Source organism: Coregonus clupeaformis, chromosome 23, assembly GCF_020615455.1.
Source record: "Coregonus clupeaformis isolate EN_2021a chromosome 23, ASM2061545v1, whole genome shotgun sequence".
NCBI lineage: Eukaryota > Metazoa > Chordata > Actinopteri > Salmoniformes > Salmonidae > Coregonus > Coregonus clupeaformis.
In genome coordinates this window covers 47,657,907-47,675,647 of record NC_059214.1, presented here as the reverse complement: position 1 = coordinate 47,675,647, position 17,741 = coordinate 47,657,907, and the positions used below count along the sequence as shown (strand labels likewise).

The 17,741-nt window shown below is 41.9% G+C and overlaps 1 protein-coding gene across 1 annotated transcript in view; it reads left to right on the top strand.

Moving 5' to 3' along the window:
* LOC121536190 (NGFI-A-binding protein 1-like) overlaps positions 1 to 3,045 on the top strand; it is a 37,921-nt gene extending 34,876 nt beyond the window's left edge. Inside the window, exon 8 of the mRNA XM_041843464.2 lies at positions 2,954 to 3,045. Within this exon, the coding sequence (XP_041699398.1) occupies positions 2,954 to 3,042 (89 nt within the window). The 3' untranslated portion in view covers positions 3,043 to 3,045. The remainder of the gene's footprint in view (positions 1 to 2,953) is intronic.
* The last annotated feature ends 14,696 nt before the right edge of the window (positions 3,046 to 17,741 follow it).

Sequence of the window (17,741 nt, the reverse complement as noted above, 5' to 3'; positions counted from 1 at the left end):
TGTTTGGCCATAATGACCATCGTTATGTTTGGAGGAAAAAGGGGGTCGCTTTGCAGCCGAAGAACACCATCCCAACCGTGAAGCACGGGGGTGGCAGCATCATGCTGTGGGGGTGCTTTGCTGCAGGAGGGACTGGTGCACTTCACAAAATAGATGGCATCATGAGGAAGGAAAATGATGTGGATATATTGAAGCAACATCTCAAGATATCAGTCAGGAAGTTAAAAGCTTGGTCGCAAATGGGTCTTCCAAATGGACAATGACAAAGTCAAGGTATTGGAGTGGCCATCACAAAGCCCTGACCTCAATCCTATAGAAAATGTGTGGGCAGAACTGAAAAAGCATATGCGAGCAAGGATGCCTACAAACCTGACTCAATTACACCAGCTCTGTCAGGAGGAATGTGCCAAAATTCACCCAACTTATTGTGGGAAGCTTGTGGAAGTCTACCCAAAACGTTTGACCCAAGTTAAACAATTTAAAGGCAATGCTGCCAAATACTAATTGAGTGTATGTAAACTTCTGACCCACTGGGAATGTGATGAAATAAATAAAAGCTGAAATAAATCATTCTCTCTACTATTATTCTAACATTTCACATTCTTAAAATAAAGTGGTGATCCTAACTGACCTAAGACAGGGAATTTTTACTAGGATTAAATGTCAGGAATTGTGGAAAACTGAGTTTAAATGTACACTGCTCAAAAAAATAAAGGGAACACTTAAACAACACAATGTAACTCCAAGTCAATCACACTTCTGTGAAATCAAACTGTCCACTTAGGAAGCAACACTGATTGACAATACATGTCACATGCTGTTGTGCAAATGGAATAGACAACAGGTGGAAATTATAGGCAATTAGCAAGACACCTCCAATAAAGGACTGGTTTTGCAGGTGGTGACCACAGACCACTTCTCAGTTCCTATGCTTCCTGGCTAATGTTTTGATCACTTTTGAATGCTGGTGGTGCTTTCACTCTAGTGGTAGCATGAGATGGAGTCTACAACCCACACAAGTGGCTCAGGTAGTGCAGCTCATCCAGGATGGCACATCAATGCGAGCTGTGGCAAGAAGGTTTGCTGTGTCTGTCAGCGTAGTGTCCAGAGCATGGAGGCGCTACCAGGAGACAGACCAGTACATCAGGAGACGTGGAGGAGGCCGTAGGAGGGCAACAACCCAGCAGCAGGACTGCTACCTCCGCCTTTGTGCAAGGAGGAGCAGGAGGAGCACTGCCAGAGCCCTGCAAAATGACCTCCAGCAGGCCACAAATGTGCATGTGTCTGCTCAAACGGTCAGAAACAGACTCCATGAGGGTGGTATGAGGGCCCGACGTCCACAGGTGGGGGTTGTGCTTACAGCCCAACACCGTGCAGGACGTTTGGCATTTGCCAGAGAACACCAAGATTGGCAAATTCGCCACTGGCGCCCTGTGTTCTTCACAGATGAAAGCAGGTTCACACTGAGCACATGTGACAGACATGACAGAGTCTGGAGACGCCGTGGAGAACGTTCTGCTGCCTGCAACATCCTCCAGCATGACCGGCATGGCGGTGGGTCAGTCATGGTGTGGGGTGGCATTTCTTTCCATGTGCTCGCCAGAGGTAGCCTGACTGCCATTAGGTACCGAGATGAGATCCTCAGACCCCTTGTGAGACCATATGCTGGTGCGGTTGGCCCTGGGTTCCTCCTAATGCAAGACAGTGCTAGACCTCATGTGGCTGGAGTGTGTCAGCAGTTCCTGCAAGAGGAAGGCATTGATGCTATGGACTGGCCCGCCCGTTCCCCAGACCTGAATCCAATTGAGCACATCTGGGACATCATGTCTCGCTCCATCCACCAACGCCACGTTGCACCACAGACTGTCCAGGAGTTGGCGGATGCTTTAGTCCAGGTCTGGGAGGAGATCCCTCAGGAGACCATCCGCCACCTCATCAGGAGCATGCCCAGGCGTTGTAGGGAGGTCATACATACAGGCACGTGGAGGCCACACACACTACTGAGCCTCATTTTGACTTGTTTTAAGGACATTACATCAAAGTTGAATCAGCCTGTAGGCTGATTCAGCCTGTTCGCTGCTCTGGCACCCCAATGGTGGAACAAGCTCCCTCACGACGCCAGGACAGCGGAGTCACTCACCACCTTCCGGAGACATTTGAAACCCCACCTCTTTAAGGAATACCTGGGATAGGATAAAGTAATCCTTCTAACCCCCCCAAATTGTAAAGTGGTTATCCCACTGGCTATAGGGTGAACGTACCAATTTGTGAGTCGCTCTGGCTAAGAGCGTCTGCTAAATGACGCTAATGTGCCCTTGAGCAAGGCACTTGACCCTAATTGCTCCTGTAAGTCGCTCTGGTTAAGAGCGTCTGCTAAATGACTAAAATGTAAATGTAAATGTGTGGTTTTCCACTTTTTAATTTTGAGGGTGACTCCAAATCCAGACCTCCATGGGTTGATACATTTGATTTCCATTGATAATTTTTGTGTGATTTTGTTGTCAGCACATTCAACTAAGATTATTTCATTCATTCAGATCTAGGATGTGTTATTTTAGTGTTCCCTTTATTTTTTTGAGCAGTGTATTTGGCTAAGGTGTATGTAAACATCCGACTTCAACTGTATGTAAATGTCATATTTCAGTTTTTTTTATGTTAAATACATTTCCAAAATATCTAAAAACATTTTTTTTGCTTTGTCATTATGTGGGATTGTGTGTAGATTGATGAGGGAAATAAAAACAATTCAATCAAATTTAGAATAAGGCTGTAACGTAAAAAAAATGTGGAAAAAGATCTGAATACTTTCCGAATGCACTGTAGTTAATTTACAATGCATAATTTGATACTGAATCAGTTTGTTGATTCTTTGTCATAGTTCTCTCATACTGAATCATTTGAAAATAATCTAACTCCTCCTATTTATTTATTTATGTTCTCTTTTTAATTCCAGAAAATGGGAACAGGGCCGACTTCTGCCAAGGGGCTCTCAGCCTTTCTGACAAGAAGACCATCAAATCAGAGCCAGAGGATTCCAGATAGCACCTCTTCTCCTCTTCCTCCTTGCTCATCCCTCTTTCACAACACAGTCGTCGTTGGTCAATACTAAACAAGCACAGCTGCGTTAGAGCCTTAACGACCAATGTTGCCTCTAGAGAAGGGATTTTACTTTTCCTTTCTTTTTTTGCCAAAGTACCTAGAGCCTTTATTTCTCTACTCATAGAAGCCTATTGTTTTGTGTTTTCACTGACTCCCTTCCCCACTCAATAGTTTTCCTTTCTTACTTTCAAGACTGACGGCGAGGGGTCTGTAGAGGTCATATCTGTACATACATAATTTCTTATATATTTTTATAAAATGTTGTGATATCCAATTGGTTGTTACAGTCTGGTCCCATCGCTGCAAACTCCCGTAAGGACTCGGGAGAGGCGAAGGTCGAGAGCCATGCGTCCTCCGAAACACGACCCCGCCAAGCCGCACTGCTTCTTGACACACTGCTCGCTTAACCCGGAAGCCAGCCGCACCAATGTGTTGGAGGAAACGCTGTACAACTGGAGACCGTGTCAGCGGGGACGACGACAACATATGGGACGACAACATATGGGACGACAACATATGGGACAACAACATATGGGACGACAACATATGGGACGACAACATATGGGACGACAACATATGGGACGACAACATATGGGACGACAACATATGGGACGACAATATATGGGACGACAACATATGGGACGACAACATATGGGACGACAATATATTGGACGACAACATATGGGACGACAATATATGGGACGACAACATATGGGACGACAACATATGGGACGACAATATATTGGACAACAACATATGGGACGACAATATATGGGACGACAATATATTGGACAACATATGGGACAACAACATATGGGACGACAATATATGGGACGACAACATATGGGACGACAATATATGGGACGACAATATATGGGACGACAACATATGGGACGACAATATATGGGATGACAACATATGGGACGACAATATATGGGACGACAACATATGGGACGACAACATATGGGACGACAATATATGGGACGACAACATATGGGACGACAACATATGGGACGACAACATATGGGACGACAACATATGGGACGACAACATATGGGACGACAACATATGGGACGACAACATATGGGACGACAATATATTGGACGACAATATATGGGACAACAACATATGGGACAACAACATATGGGACAACAACATATGGGATATATGGGACAACAACATATGGGACAACAACATATGGGATATATGGGACAACAACATATGGGACAACAACATATGGGACAACAACATATGGGATATATGGGACAACAACATATGGGACAACAACATATGGGACAACAACATATGGGACAACAACATATGGGATATATGGGACAACAACATATGGGACAACAACATATGGGACAACAACATATGGGATATATGGGACAACAACATATGGGACAACAACATATGGGACAACAACATATGGGACGACAATATATTGGACAACAACATATGGGACAACAACATATGGGATATATGGGACAACAATATATGGGACAACAACATATGGGACGACAACATATGGGACGACAACATATGGGACGACAACATATGGGACGACAACATATGGGACGACAACATATGGGACGACAACATATGGGACGACAACATATGGGACAACAACATATGGGATATATGGGACGACAACATATGGGACGACAACATATGGGACGACAATATATGGGACGACAACATATGGGACGACAACATATGGGACAACAACATATGGGACAACAACATATTGGACGACAACATATGGGACAACAACATATGGGACAACAACATATGGGACAACAACATATGGGACAACAACATATGGGACAACAATATATGGGACAACAATATATGGGACAACAACATATGGGATATATGGGACAACAATATATGGGACGACAATATATGGGACGACAATATATGGGACGACAACATATGGGACGACAACATATGGGACGACAACATATGGGACGACAACATATGGGACAACAATATATGGGACAACAACATATGGGACAACAATATATGGGACAACAATATATGGGACAACAACATATGGGATATATGGGACAACAATATATGGGACGACAACATATGGGACGACAACATATGGGACAACAATATATGGGACGACAACATATGGGACGACAACATATGGGACAACAATATATGGGACGACAACATATGGGACGACAACATATGGGACAACAATATATGGGACGACAACATATGGGACGACAATATATGGGACGACAATATATGGGACGACAACATATGGGATGACAATATATGGGACGACAACATATGGGACGACAACATATGGGACGACAATATATGGGACAACAAAGTACAATATTAGTATATTCCTGCAAGACAATTTTCTGTGATAATGTCGGGTGTGTATTATAGCCATCAAGAATAAGCACAAGTAGTTATCTTTATGACAATGGCCTCAGAGGCCATATAAATGGAGATGTTGACGTACTCTATCTTACTAAAACTAAACTACAAAACCGTAATAACAGGGTTTACCATCCCACCTTTTCACTTTAACTAGTACAATAACAAGTGTGTATATTTAACTAGTACAATACCAAGTGTGTATATGTAGAGCAATACCGACAATCTGTTGTTGAGAAACCCAGTGTTAATGTCTAGTTGTCCCAGTTGTGGGGATCCTGATCACTGCAGTAGTTCTATTTCCTGTTGACTAGCGTTAGCCATAGTCTTAGTTCCCCTCAAGATGACCTCAAACAGATATGTAGTACTGCTTGATTCTAAAATTTCCATCAGATTTTTTATTTTTATTTTTACATTTCTCATATTCTCCCATGAATGACTATGATGTGATGTACATGTTTGTTTAGAAAACGCGTGAGTAATGTCGCTTTAGATCAAGCAGTTTTTAAAGTTTGACGTTTTTTGTCAGGTTTCCCTCTCATATTCATCTTTCAGTCATGTACCGGTTAAGCTGTCTCACTAATTGTATTGGTGTTTTAAAATGATTACCTCTTCTTTCAGTTACACTGATAGATTCTGTTATCCATTTTCATGCAATAGTTAAAGGGACACTTCGCTAAAAATATACATTTAAATGATTTTCCACTTACCATGTCTCGCCTAAATTGGAACACAGTGGCTGGACATTAACGTGCTATACATGACGTCAGAGCTCAGTGGCTGGACATTAACGTGCTATACCTGACGTCAGAGCTCAGTGGCTGGACAGTAACATGCTATACCTGACATCAGAGCTCAGTGGCTGGACAGTAACATGCTATACCTGACGTCAGAGCTCAGTGGCTGGACAGTAACATGCTATACCTGACATCAGAGCTCAGTGGCTGGACAGTAACATGCTATACCTGACGTCAGAGCTCAGACTCTGTGCTTCACAGCTCTGTATGGGTTCTGACTGACAGCTGATCTGAACTAGAGCACCACACGTGAAAATAAGTTGCCCCCATCCCTCCCTCTAATTGGGCTACTTTTGCAAATGTTTTGTTGTCTGAGTGAGGGGAAATGCTGTAAATTAAGATGACTCGATGTATTTTGAAAGACTTTGATGATTATAATGAATACCGCTTTGATGTCATATAAGCAAGCCAAGCACCTTTTGAGTCCACATGTGCACTTCACATTTCCATATCATAAAACTCATGTCATATGCAGTGTCAACGTTTATGATCACTATGTTTGATGTAAAGTTACAAGATGGCATGGCGTCATACACTGAGTTGTTCTGAACATAATGAGCCTGTGTTTGTTTATTGTGAAGGAGATACGCAGCAGAACACGCAGCTGAAAGAACGCATGACTCCTTTCTATGCGCGACATACTGTAATTACCTTCTGTTTCTCTGAATTGCCCTCTGAAAACCTAACACTCTTAAGATCGTATTTTATAACTTAGCTAGTCATCTTGGCAATAGAAAAAGCTTTCAAATTATTCCCGTCTGACCCAGATTGCGATTTAAGAATGGACTGTTTCTGGCTTGCGTAAAGAACAACGGTAATTGTGTAATGGCGGGGATGCAGGGCTGTGTTCCAAACAAAACAACGACAAGTGTGCTTGCTCTAGTTCCTCAACGGCGCAGCTACATTTAGGACAGCTGAAAAAAGCCCCCTTATAGTTGAAGGCTCTTCTTTGAGTCATAAAAGTGCATTGAAATTGCTTAGGAACTGTGCATACTTTGGAGAGGTGTGGCCACTTGGACACACCAGTTAGTCCTCTCACTCAAACCCTTGTCATTTTTCTGTCTTATTTTGCACCTACCCCACATTTTCCACATATTTTTATGTTACTGAATGTATCCAGAATATTTTCAGATTGCTGCGAAAAGTACAGTAAATGTAAAATGCACATATATTTAATTTGTTATACAGCACATGAACATTAAACTCTTTTTTTGTTTGATCTGATGGTGGATTACTTTTCATGGGGCTGTCCTTTTCCCCCAAAGAATTGGTGCTTTTTTCTTTTTTTTTACTCAGTTGAACTCAAATAAAACTTTTTTTTGTGGATACCACATAGTTCTGAGAACTTTAGCTTGACGAGCCAAAACAACTGTGGTAGGGCTGCAGATGCTCTCTCGAAATCAAGATAACAACCTGACTAGATAAGGTCTCGTCAAACGTTTTGTGTTCATAAGAAATACTGTTTTAGTTTCGCTTTCAGAAAACTCCAAAGAGTTATTTAGCTCCTGTGAGTTTGTTGTGTGGGTCTTTTGACTCACCGTGTTGTGATCCTGAAGGGCCATGGTACTTTGGCAAAACGTTGTTGTTTTGCGAGCTCAGGAAAGTGGGCATGTTAGAGTGATAGCAAATAAACTTGTGTCGTTGATAAAGAACAAAGTCTCGTTCTTCCAACACAACAGTAAAAGTGTCTGAGGGTGAAAGTATTGAAAAGACAATTCAGCCTGCACAATTATCTTTCATCTCCTCGCAAAAAAAACTACCTAAAAATGACATTTGCAACAAGAGTTGGAAATTCTGCCGCTGCAGTGCTTCTGAAGTGTTATTCAGATTCTACAGCATATTCCAGCTCATACTCTCAAACCTTCAACTCTCAAAACCATCTCAGTGTCCTTATTCATGTGTAGCCATTTAAACTCAGTTACCCTTTGAACGTTTTTGAAAAACTTGAGAGGAGAGGAAAGTTTCACGTCACTGCTAAGTGCTGTTCTGGGAAACAAAAGGTTTTACACAACACATACAGTGCCGTGAAAAAGTATCTGCCCCCTTTCTGATTTTCTCTATTTTTGCATATTTTTGTTACTGAATGTTATCAGATCTTCAACAAAACCTAATAAAGGGAACCTGAGTGAACAAATATGCTTGGTCATTGGTATAAGGTTCTTACTGTGGAATGCAGTGTTTGGTTTTTGCCAGGCATAATGGGACCCATGTTGTCCAAAAAGTTATAATTTTGACTCATCTGTCCATAGAACATTCTTCGAAGAGTATTGATGATCTTCCAGGTGCTTTTTGGCAAACTTGAGTCCACTTTTTGGATGAGATGGGTCCCATTATGTCTGACGAAAACCAAACTGCATTCCACAGTAAAAACCTCATACCAACTGTCAAGCATGGTGGTGGTAGCGTGATGGTTTGGGGATGCGTTGCTGCCTCAGGACCTGGACGACTTGCCTTAATAGAAGGAACCATGAATTCTGCTCTGTATCAGAGAATTCTACAGGAGAATGTCAGGACATCGGTCTGTGAGCTGAAGCTGAAGTGCAGTTGGGTCATGCAGCAAGACAATGATCCAAAAAACACAATCAATACAATGGCGCGAAGGGAATGGCTGCCGTTTTACGGGCTCCTAACCAATTGTGCTATTTTTGTGTTTTTTTCTGCGTTGTTTGAAACTTATTTTGTACATAATGTTTCTGCTACCGTCTCTTATGACTGAAAAGAGCTTCTGGATATCCGAACAGCGATTACTCACCTTGAACTGGACAAAGATTTTTTCTTTAATGAGTCAGACGCAAAGGATTTACTGCTGCTACCGGACCAGGCCCAAATCCCTGTCATTTGCATGAAGAAGAGATGCCGATACAGGGGACGCAGGTCCGGGTGCCTTGTGAGAATTCGTCGGCGAGTGGGTAACCTGCCTCTACCATCCGTCCTATTGGCCAACGTGTAATCATTGGAGAATAAACTGGATGAGCTCCGTTCGAGACTATCCTATCAACGGGACATTAAAAACTGTACTATCTTATGTTTCACAGAGTCGTGGCTGAACGACGACATGGATAATATACAGTTGGCTGGGTTTTCCGTGCATCGGCAAGACAGAACAGCTACCTCCGGTAAGACAAAGGGTGGTGGTCTGTGTCTATTTGTCAATAACAGCTGGTGTGCGAAATCTAATATTAATGAAGTCTAGAGGTATTGCTCACCTGAGGTAGAGTACATGATAAGCTATAGACCACACTATTTACCAAGAGAGTTTTCATCTATATTTTTCGTAGCTGTCTATATACCATCACAAACCGATGCTGGCACTAAGACCGCACTCAACGAGCTGTATAAGGCCATAAGCAAACAAGAAAATGCTCATCCAGAGGTGGCGCTCCTAGTGGCCGGGGACTTTAATGCAGGAAAACTTACATCCGTTTTACCTAATTTCTACCAGCATGTAACATGTGCAACCAGAGGAAATAAAACTCTAGACCACCTTTACTCCACACACAGAGACGCGTACAAAGCTCACCCTCGCCCTCCATTTGGCAAATCTGACCCTCCATTGTGGTCCATTGACATGTCACATGTACATCATTTCAACACAATACTGAAACTGCAAAATGACTAATCTCTGACGCACTACCTGTCTCCCTGTGCTTCACATACGCTTGGACTGATAAGAGAATAGTCCCTTTGCTCTGCTGCAACCCACAGCCCTGTGTCTACACGCACACGCACACGCACACGCAAGTCACCACGGCGTGCATGAAAGACGTGTAGGTGGGACACACTGTGGAGCCTAGCAGGAATGTATAAAGTGGCCACATCATCATGCTCTTTTAATAGAGTGAAACTGACATTCCAGTGAGTGTGGGTGTGGGTATGTTATCCTTGGCAGTGAGTGTGGGTGGGGGTATGTTATCCTTGGCAGTGAGTGTGGGTGGGGGTATGTTATCCTTGGCAGTGAGTGTGGGTGGGGGTATGTTATCCTTGGCAGTGAGTGTGGGTGTGGGTATGTTATCCTTGGCAGTGAGTGTGGGTGGGGGTATGTTATCCTTGGCAGTGAGTGTGGGTGTGGGTATGTTATCCTTGGCAGTGAGTGTGGGTGGGGGTATGTTATCCTTGGCAGTGAGTGTGGGTGTGGGTATGTTATCCTTGGCAGTGAGTGTGGGTGTGGGTATGTTATCCTTGGCAGTGAGTGTGGGTGGGGGTATGTTATCCTTGGCAGTGAGTGTGGGTGGGGGTATGTTATCCTTGGCAGTGAGTGTGGGTGTGGGTATGTTATCCTTGGCAGTGAGTGTGGGTGTGGGTATGTTATCCTTGGCAGTGAGTGTGGGTGTGGGTATGTTATCCTTGGCAGTGAGTGTGGGTGTGGGTATGTTATCCTTGGCAGTGAGTGTGGGTGTGGGTATGTTATCCTTGGCAGTGAGTGTGGGTGTGGGTATGTTATCCTTGGCAGTGAGTGTGGGTGGGGGTATGTTATCCTTGGCAGTAAGTGTGGGTGGGGGTATGTTATCCTTGGCAGTGGGTGTGGGTATGTTATCCTTGGCAGTGAGTGTGGGTGGGGTATGTTATCCTTGGCAGTGAGTGTGGGTGTGGGTATGTTATCCTTGGCAGTGAGTGTGGGTGTGGGTATGTTATCCTTGGCAGTGAGTGTGGGTGTGGGTATGTTATCCTTGGCAGTGAGTGTGGGTGGGGGTATGTTATCCTTGGCAGTGAGTGTGGGTGGGGGTATGTTATCCTTGGCAGTGAGTGTGGGTGTGGGTATGTTATCCTTGGCAGTGAGTGTGGGTGTGGGTATGTTATCCTTGGCAGTGAGTGTGGGTGGGGGTATGTTATCCTTGGCAGTGAGTGTGGGTGGGGGTATGTTATCCTTGGCAGTGAGTGTGGGTGGGGGTATGTTATCCTTGGCAGTGAGTGTGGGTGTGGGTATGTTATCCTTGGCAGTGAGTGTGGGTGGGGGTATGTTATCCTTGGCAGTGAGTGTGGGTGTGGGTATGTTATCCTTGGCAGTGAGTGTGGGTGTGGGTATGTTATCCTTGGCAGTGAGTGTGGGTGGGGGTATGTTATCCTTGGCAGTGAGTGTGGGTGGGGGTATGTTATCCTTGGCAGTGAGTATGGGTAGGGGTATGTTATCCTTGGCAGTGAGTGTGGGTGGGGGTATGCTATCCTTGGCAGTGAGTGTGGGTGGGGGTATGCTATCCTTGGCAGTGAGTGTGGGTGGGGGTATGTTATCCTTGGCAGTGAGTGTGGGTGGGGGTATGTTATCCTTGGCAGTGAGTGTGGGTGTGGGTATGTTATCCTTGGCAGTGAGTGTGGGTGGGGGTATGTTATCCTTGGCAGTGAGTGTGGGTGTGGGTATGTTATCCTTGGCAGTGAGTGTGGGTGGGGGTATGTTATGTTATCCTGCCCGCTTTTCTTTTCTTGTTTTATAATCCGTTACAGATTAACCTGAGCTGTGCAGTTGGTGATTGCTAATTAAAAACCCGCCACAACTTGTAATCTTACAAATGTGCAGGCAGGCGTCTGCAATGTAGTTAGTCTGGAACAGGATCGCTGGGCACAAACTGGTTGAATCAACGTTGTTTCAGCGTAATGTGTCAACGTATTGTAACCTGGAATCTACGTGGAAAATACATTGGATTTAAAAAAAGGTAAACTGTTGTTTTGAGGGTGTCATTTCAACTAAAGGATTGTCATCATGGTAACCAAATTTCCACGCTTCAGTGGTGTAAAGTACTTAAGTAAAAATACTTTAAAGTACTACTTAAGTAGTTCATTTGGGTATCTGTACTTTACTATTTATATTTTTGACTACTTTTACTTTTCACTACATTCCTTTAGAAAATATTGTACATTTACTCCATACATTTTCCTTGACACCCAAAAGTAGTTACATTTTGAATGCTTAGCAGGACAGGAAAATGGTCCAAGTCACGCACTTATCAACAGAACATCCCTGGTCATCCCTACTGCCTCTGATCTGGCGGACTCACTAAACACACATGCTTCATTTGTAAACGATGTCTGAGTGTTGGAGTGTGCCCCTGGCTATCCGTAAATAAAAAATACAAAAACAAAAATGGTGCCGTCTGGTTTGCTTAATATAAGGAATTTTAAATGATTTATACTTTTACTTTTGATACTTAAGTATATTTTAGTAATTCAATTTACTTTTGATACTTAAGTATATTTTAAACGAAATGTCTTTGATATTTGCCACTGATTGCAATAAATGTGCTATTGTGAGAATAATTATTCAGAGATCTCTTAATAACTAAACATGTTTACTATTGCTATTGAAGTAATTCCAAAGGGTAGGTTTAACAGAGCAAATTAAATGTAACCATATCTTATAAGTAATATATCTTCAAGGATACTATTTACAGTGGGGAAAAAAAGTATTTAGTCAGCCACCAATTGTGAAAGTTCTCCCACTTAAAAAGGTGCGAGAGACCTGTAATTTTCATCATAGGTACACGTCAACTATGACAGACAAATTGAGATTTTTGTTTCCAGATAATCACATTGTAGGATTTTTAATGAATTTATTTGCAAATTATGGTGGAAAATAAGTATTTGGTCACCTACAAACAAGCAAGATTTCTGGCTCTCACAGACCTGTAACTTCTTCTTTAAGAGGCTCCTCTGTCCTCCACTCGTTACCTGTATTAATGGCACCTGTTTGAACTTGTTATCAGTATAAAAGACACCTGTCCACAACCTCAAACAGTCATACTCCAAACTCCACTATGGCCAAGACCAAAGAGCTGTCAAAGGACACCAGAAACAAAATTGTAGACCTGCACCAGTGAATGACCTGCAGAGAGCTGGGACCAAAGTAACAAAGCCTACCATCAGTAACACACTACGCCGCCAGGGACTCAAATCCTGCAGTGCCAGACGTGTCCCCCTGCTTAAGCCAGTACATGTCCAGGCCCGTCTGAAGTTTGCTAGAGTACATTTGGATGATCCAGAAGAGGATTGGGAGAATGTCATATGGTCAGATGAAACCAAAATAGAACTTTTTGGTAAAAACTCAACTCGTCGTGTTTGGAGGACTAAGAATGCTGAGTTGCATCCATAGAACACCATACCTACTGTGAAGCATGGGGGTGGAAACATCATGCTTTGGGGCTGTTTTTCTGCAAAGGGACCAGGACGACTGATCCGTGTAAAGGAAATAATGAATGGGGCCATGTATCGTGAGATTTTGAGTGAAAACCTCCTTCCATCAGCAAGGGCATTGAAGATGAAACGTGGCTGGGTCTTTCAGCATGACAATGATCCCAAACACAACGCCCGGGCAACGAAGGAGTGGCTTCGTAAGAAGCATTTCAAGGTCCTGGAGTGGCCTAGCCAGTCTCCAGATCTCAACCCCATAGAAAATCTTTGGAGGGAGTTGAAAGTCTGTGTTGCCCAGCGACAGCCCCAAAACATCACTTCTCTAGAGGAGATCTGCATGGAGGAATGGGCCAAAATACCAGCAACAGTGTGTGAAAACCTTGTGAAGACTTACAGAAAACGTTTGACCTGTGTCATTGCCAACAAAGGGTATATAACAAAGTATTGAGAAACTTTTGTTATTGACCAAATACTTATTTTCCACCATAATTTGCAAATAAATTCATTAAAAATCCTACAATGTGATTTTCTGGATTTATTTTTCTCATTTTGTCTGTCATAGTTGACGTGTACCTATTATGAAAATTACAGGCCTCTCTCATCTTTTTAAGTGGGAGAACTTGCACAATTGGTGGCTGACTAAATACTTTTTTCCCCCACTGTAGATATATATAGTGAGCTCAAAATGATTTTGGGACAGTGACACATTTCTTGTTGCTTTGGCTCTGTACTCCAGAACTTTGGCTCTGTACTCCAGAACTTTGGTTCTGTACTCCAGAACTTTGGCTCTGTACTCCAGAACTTTGGCTCTGTACTCCAGAACTTTGGATTTGAAGTGCAGACTGTCAGCTTTAATTTGAGGGTATTTTCATCCATATCGGGTGAACCGTTTAGACATTACAGCACTTTTGGTACATAGTCCCCCCATTTTAGTGGACCAAAAGTATTGGGACAAATTCACTTATATGTGTATTAAAGTAGTCAAAGGTTTAGCATTTGGTCACATATTCCTAGCGTGCAATGATTAACTCAAATCTTGTGACTCTACAAACTTGTTGAATGCTTTTGCTGTTTGTTTTGGTTGTGTTTCAGATTATTTTGTGAGCAATAGAAATGAATGGTAAATAATGTATTGCGTCATTTTGGAGTCACTTTTATTGTAAATAAGAATATAATATGTTTCTAAACACTTCTACATTAATGTTGACCTCTCTGTTTAAACCATTTATTTATATGTGGCAGTGCTGTCCACTCAGTAGTGTTGAATTTTGGCCTCAGCTGAGCTCCTTCATGCATAGATTTGTACTTCCTCATTTTGGCCATTTGTTTGCCATGGGTCCTTGATAAAAGTAGCCTTTACCTTTATTCCAATGCATTAGATTTATCTGTTGATCTGTCATTGTTTGCTTTTGTCTGTCAGCTGTTTAGAGCACTCATTGCTTTTTATTTTCAGGTGAGTGCGGATACTGGTGTTCTCTGTGCCATTTTATTTTTTATTTATTTAACCTTTATTTAACTAGGCAAGTCAGTAAAGAAGAAATTCTTATTTACAATGACGGCCTACACCGGCCAAACCCGGACGACGCTGGGCCAATTGTGCGCCGCCCTATGGGACCAGAAGTTGTAGACTAAACGTACGTTTCACCATAGTTTCACATGCAATGTTTTTACTTGGTGTAAGGGCCATCTAGTGGAAAGACTGCTGTCCCTACACTCATTACACATACCAGGTTTTGTTTTCCCCAAAAATGTTTCCTAAATGTTATTTTCTCAGAACTAGTCTGAGCTCCAGTCTTATGGTGTTGTACACAATTGTTACTATTGAGAACCAATTTGATTAAATCCCAGGAAACAGTGTTCTTTCTTCTGTTATATTGTTTCAGATTATGTGATATTATCCTGAAATGTACAAATTATTTAGATTTTTTCATTATTGAAAATGGTATACACATTTTCTATACCTGCATTATAATCGCCTTGTTTTGTAGTGTCATTCACAATTTTATTATTAATATTGCTTCTTTTTATTCTTTTTTTAATCTTTATTTTAACAGGGAAAAACAGACTGAGACCTGGATCTCTTTTACGGCTGTGCCCTGTGTAAACATGTTGACATGTACAGTTTTAGACATACAGACAAGAACATTTCAAACGTACAAAACAAAAACACAATTCAACAGAAACAATCACAGACAACATCATATTGATCCTCCATAACATTTTTAAAATGGGCAAGGGACACCAGAGTGTCTAACTTAAGTTGGATCTGCAGTTTGTTCCATAAATAAGGTGCAAAGGAACTGAAGGCAGTCCTACCCAACTCTGTGGAGACCACAGAAGTCTCTAATGTAATCCACATCTGTGATCTGGTTTTAAAATTAGTATATCTAGTGGAAATTAATGATGATATATATGGAGGTAGTTTTAAAAGAAGTGCTTTATAAATAAACAAGAGAGCATGTTGCTCTCGCCTCACAGATAGAGGCCCAACCCACATGTTGATATAGGATACAGTGATGAGTTTTGTAACTATCACCCGTGATAAACCTGAGTGCACAATGGTAAATAGCATCCAGTGGTTTTAATGTGTTTGCCGATGCATGCATATAGATAATATCACCTTAATCTAAAACGGACATAAAAGTAGCCTGCACAATTTGTTTTCTATTTACGGAGGAATTGATTAAAAGGAAAGGTTAAAGTAATGGGTTTGTAATTCAAATAAGATATAATTATGCTAGATGTATTCAATATATTTGATACTTGAAGATTAATCACCTTGTACAGGAGAATGTCAGGCCATCCGTCTGTGAGCTGAAGCTGAAGTGCAGTTGGTTCATGCAGCAAAACAATGATCCAAAAAACACAATCAATACAATGGCGCGGAGGGAATGGCTGCCGTTTTATGGGCTCCTAACCAATTGTGCAAAAAATGTAACAAAAATCAGCGTTGTTTGAAACTTATTTCGTACATAATGTTTCTGCTACCGTCTCTTATGACTGAAAAGAGCTTCTGGATATCAGAACAGCGAGTACTCACCTCGAACTGGACAAAGATTTTTTTATTTTTTTGTTTTTTTTATATATACTCCCCTTTATTACTTTTCAACCCCGCCATCCTTTCCCTACTTGGGGTAAATTAGTGAACAACAATGCCCAGGCCTCTACTTCCAGCCTATACTTACTATCTATACCTTATGGACACAGTCAATTTTACAAAAAATTCTATTTTATTTGTTTTTTTTGTTTTTGCTCCTGAACTTCTTCTACTCTCAACCTCTCCGATCATTTTCATGATGTCCATCCGGTTTGCTTCTATATGCCATATCTTTCTAACTGTGCTCTTTCCCAAAAGCTCCCAACATACAACCTATATACTTATTATGGACACAGTATGTTTACATTATTAGTTATCTTGTTATTATTTGTTGTTATTTGTTATTAGTCCCATCCTTCAACTCCATTCAATACCTCCCATCTATCTCTTAACACCATCCATATAGGATTTCTATTTGCCATATATATTTCAACCGTACTGTGATGTTTTACAAAAGTTCTGAACCTTTCTATTCTCATTGTTCTTACAGATTGTGAATAAAAAATAAACATTTTTGCTAAAAGTATTATTATATTATTGATCGATTGACTATGACTTTTCAGGTCACCCAGTAATGCTATCTGCAAGGTTAGCTCCAGGTAAATATTGCAATCCTTCAGCTATTCCTGGACCTGTGTCCAAAAACAAGCTACAAATGGACAGAACCAAAACAAATGATCTAATGATTCTGTCTCTTCACAGCAAAATCTGCAGAGCTGAGAAGATTATATCCCCATATAAATAACATTCTATTGGTAGCAAGAATTTTATATAATAATTTAAATTGAAAGATTCTAATTTTTGAATCCTGTATCGTTTTGCGTGTCAGTTCATATGTTCATATGTTATCCTTGGCAGTGAGTGTGGGTGTGGGTATGTTATCCTTGGCAGTGAGTGTGGGTGTGGGTATGTTATCCTTGGCAGTGAGTGTGGGTGTGGGTATGTTATCCTTGGCAGTGAGTGTGGGTGTGGGTATGTTATCCTTGGCAGTGAGTGTGGGTGTGGGTATGTTATCCTTGGCAGTGAGTGTGGGTGGGGGTATGTTATCCTTGGCAGTGAGTGTGGGTGTGGGTATGTTATCCTTGGCAGTGAGTGTGGGTGTGGGTATGTTATCCTTGGCAGTGAGTGTGGGTGGGGGTATGTTATCCTTGGCAGTGAGTGTGGTGTGGGTATGTTATCCTTGGCAGTGAGTGTGGGTGTGGGTATGTTATCCTTGGCAGTGAGTGTGGGTG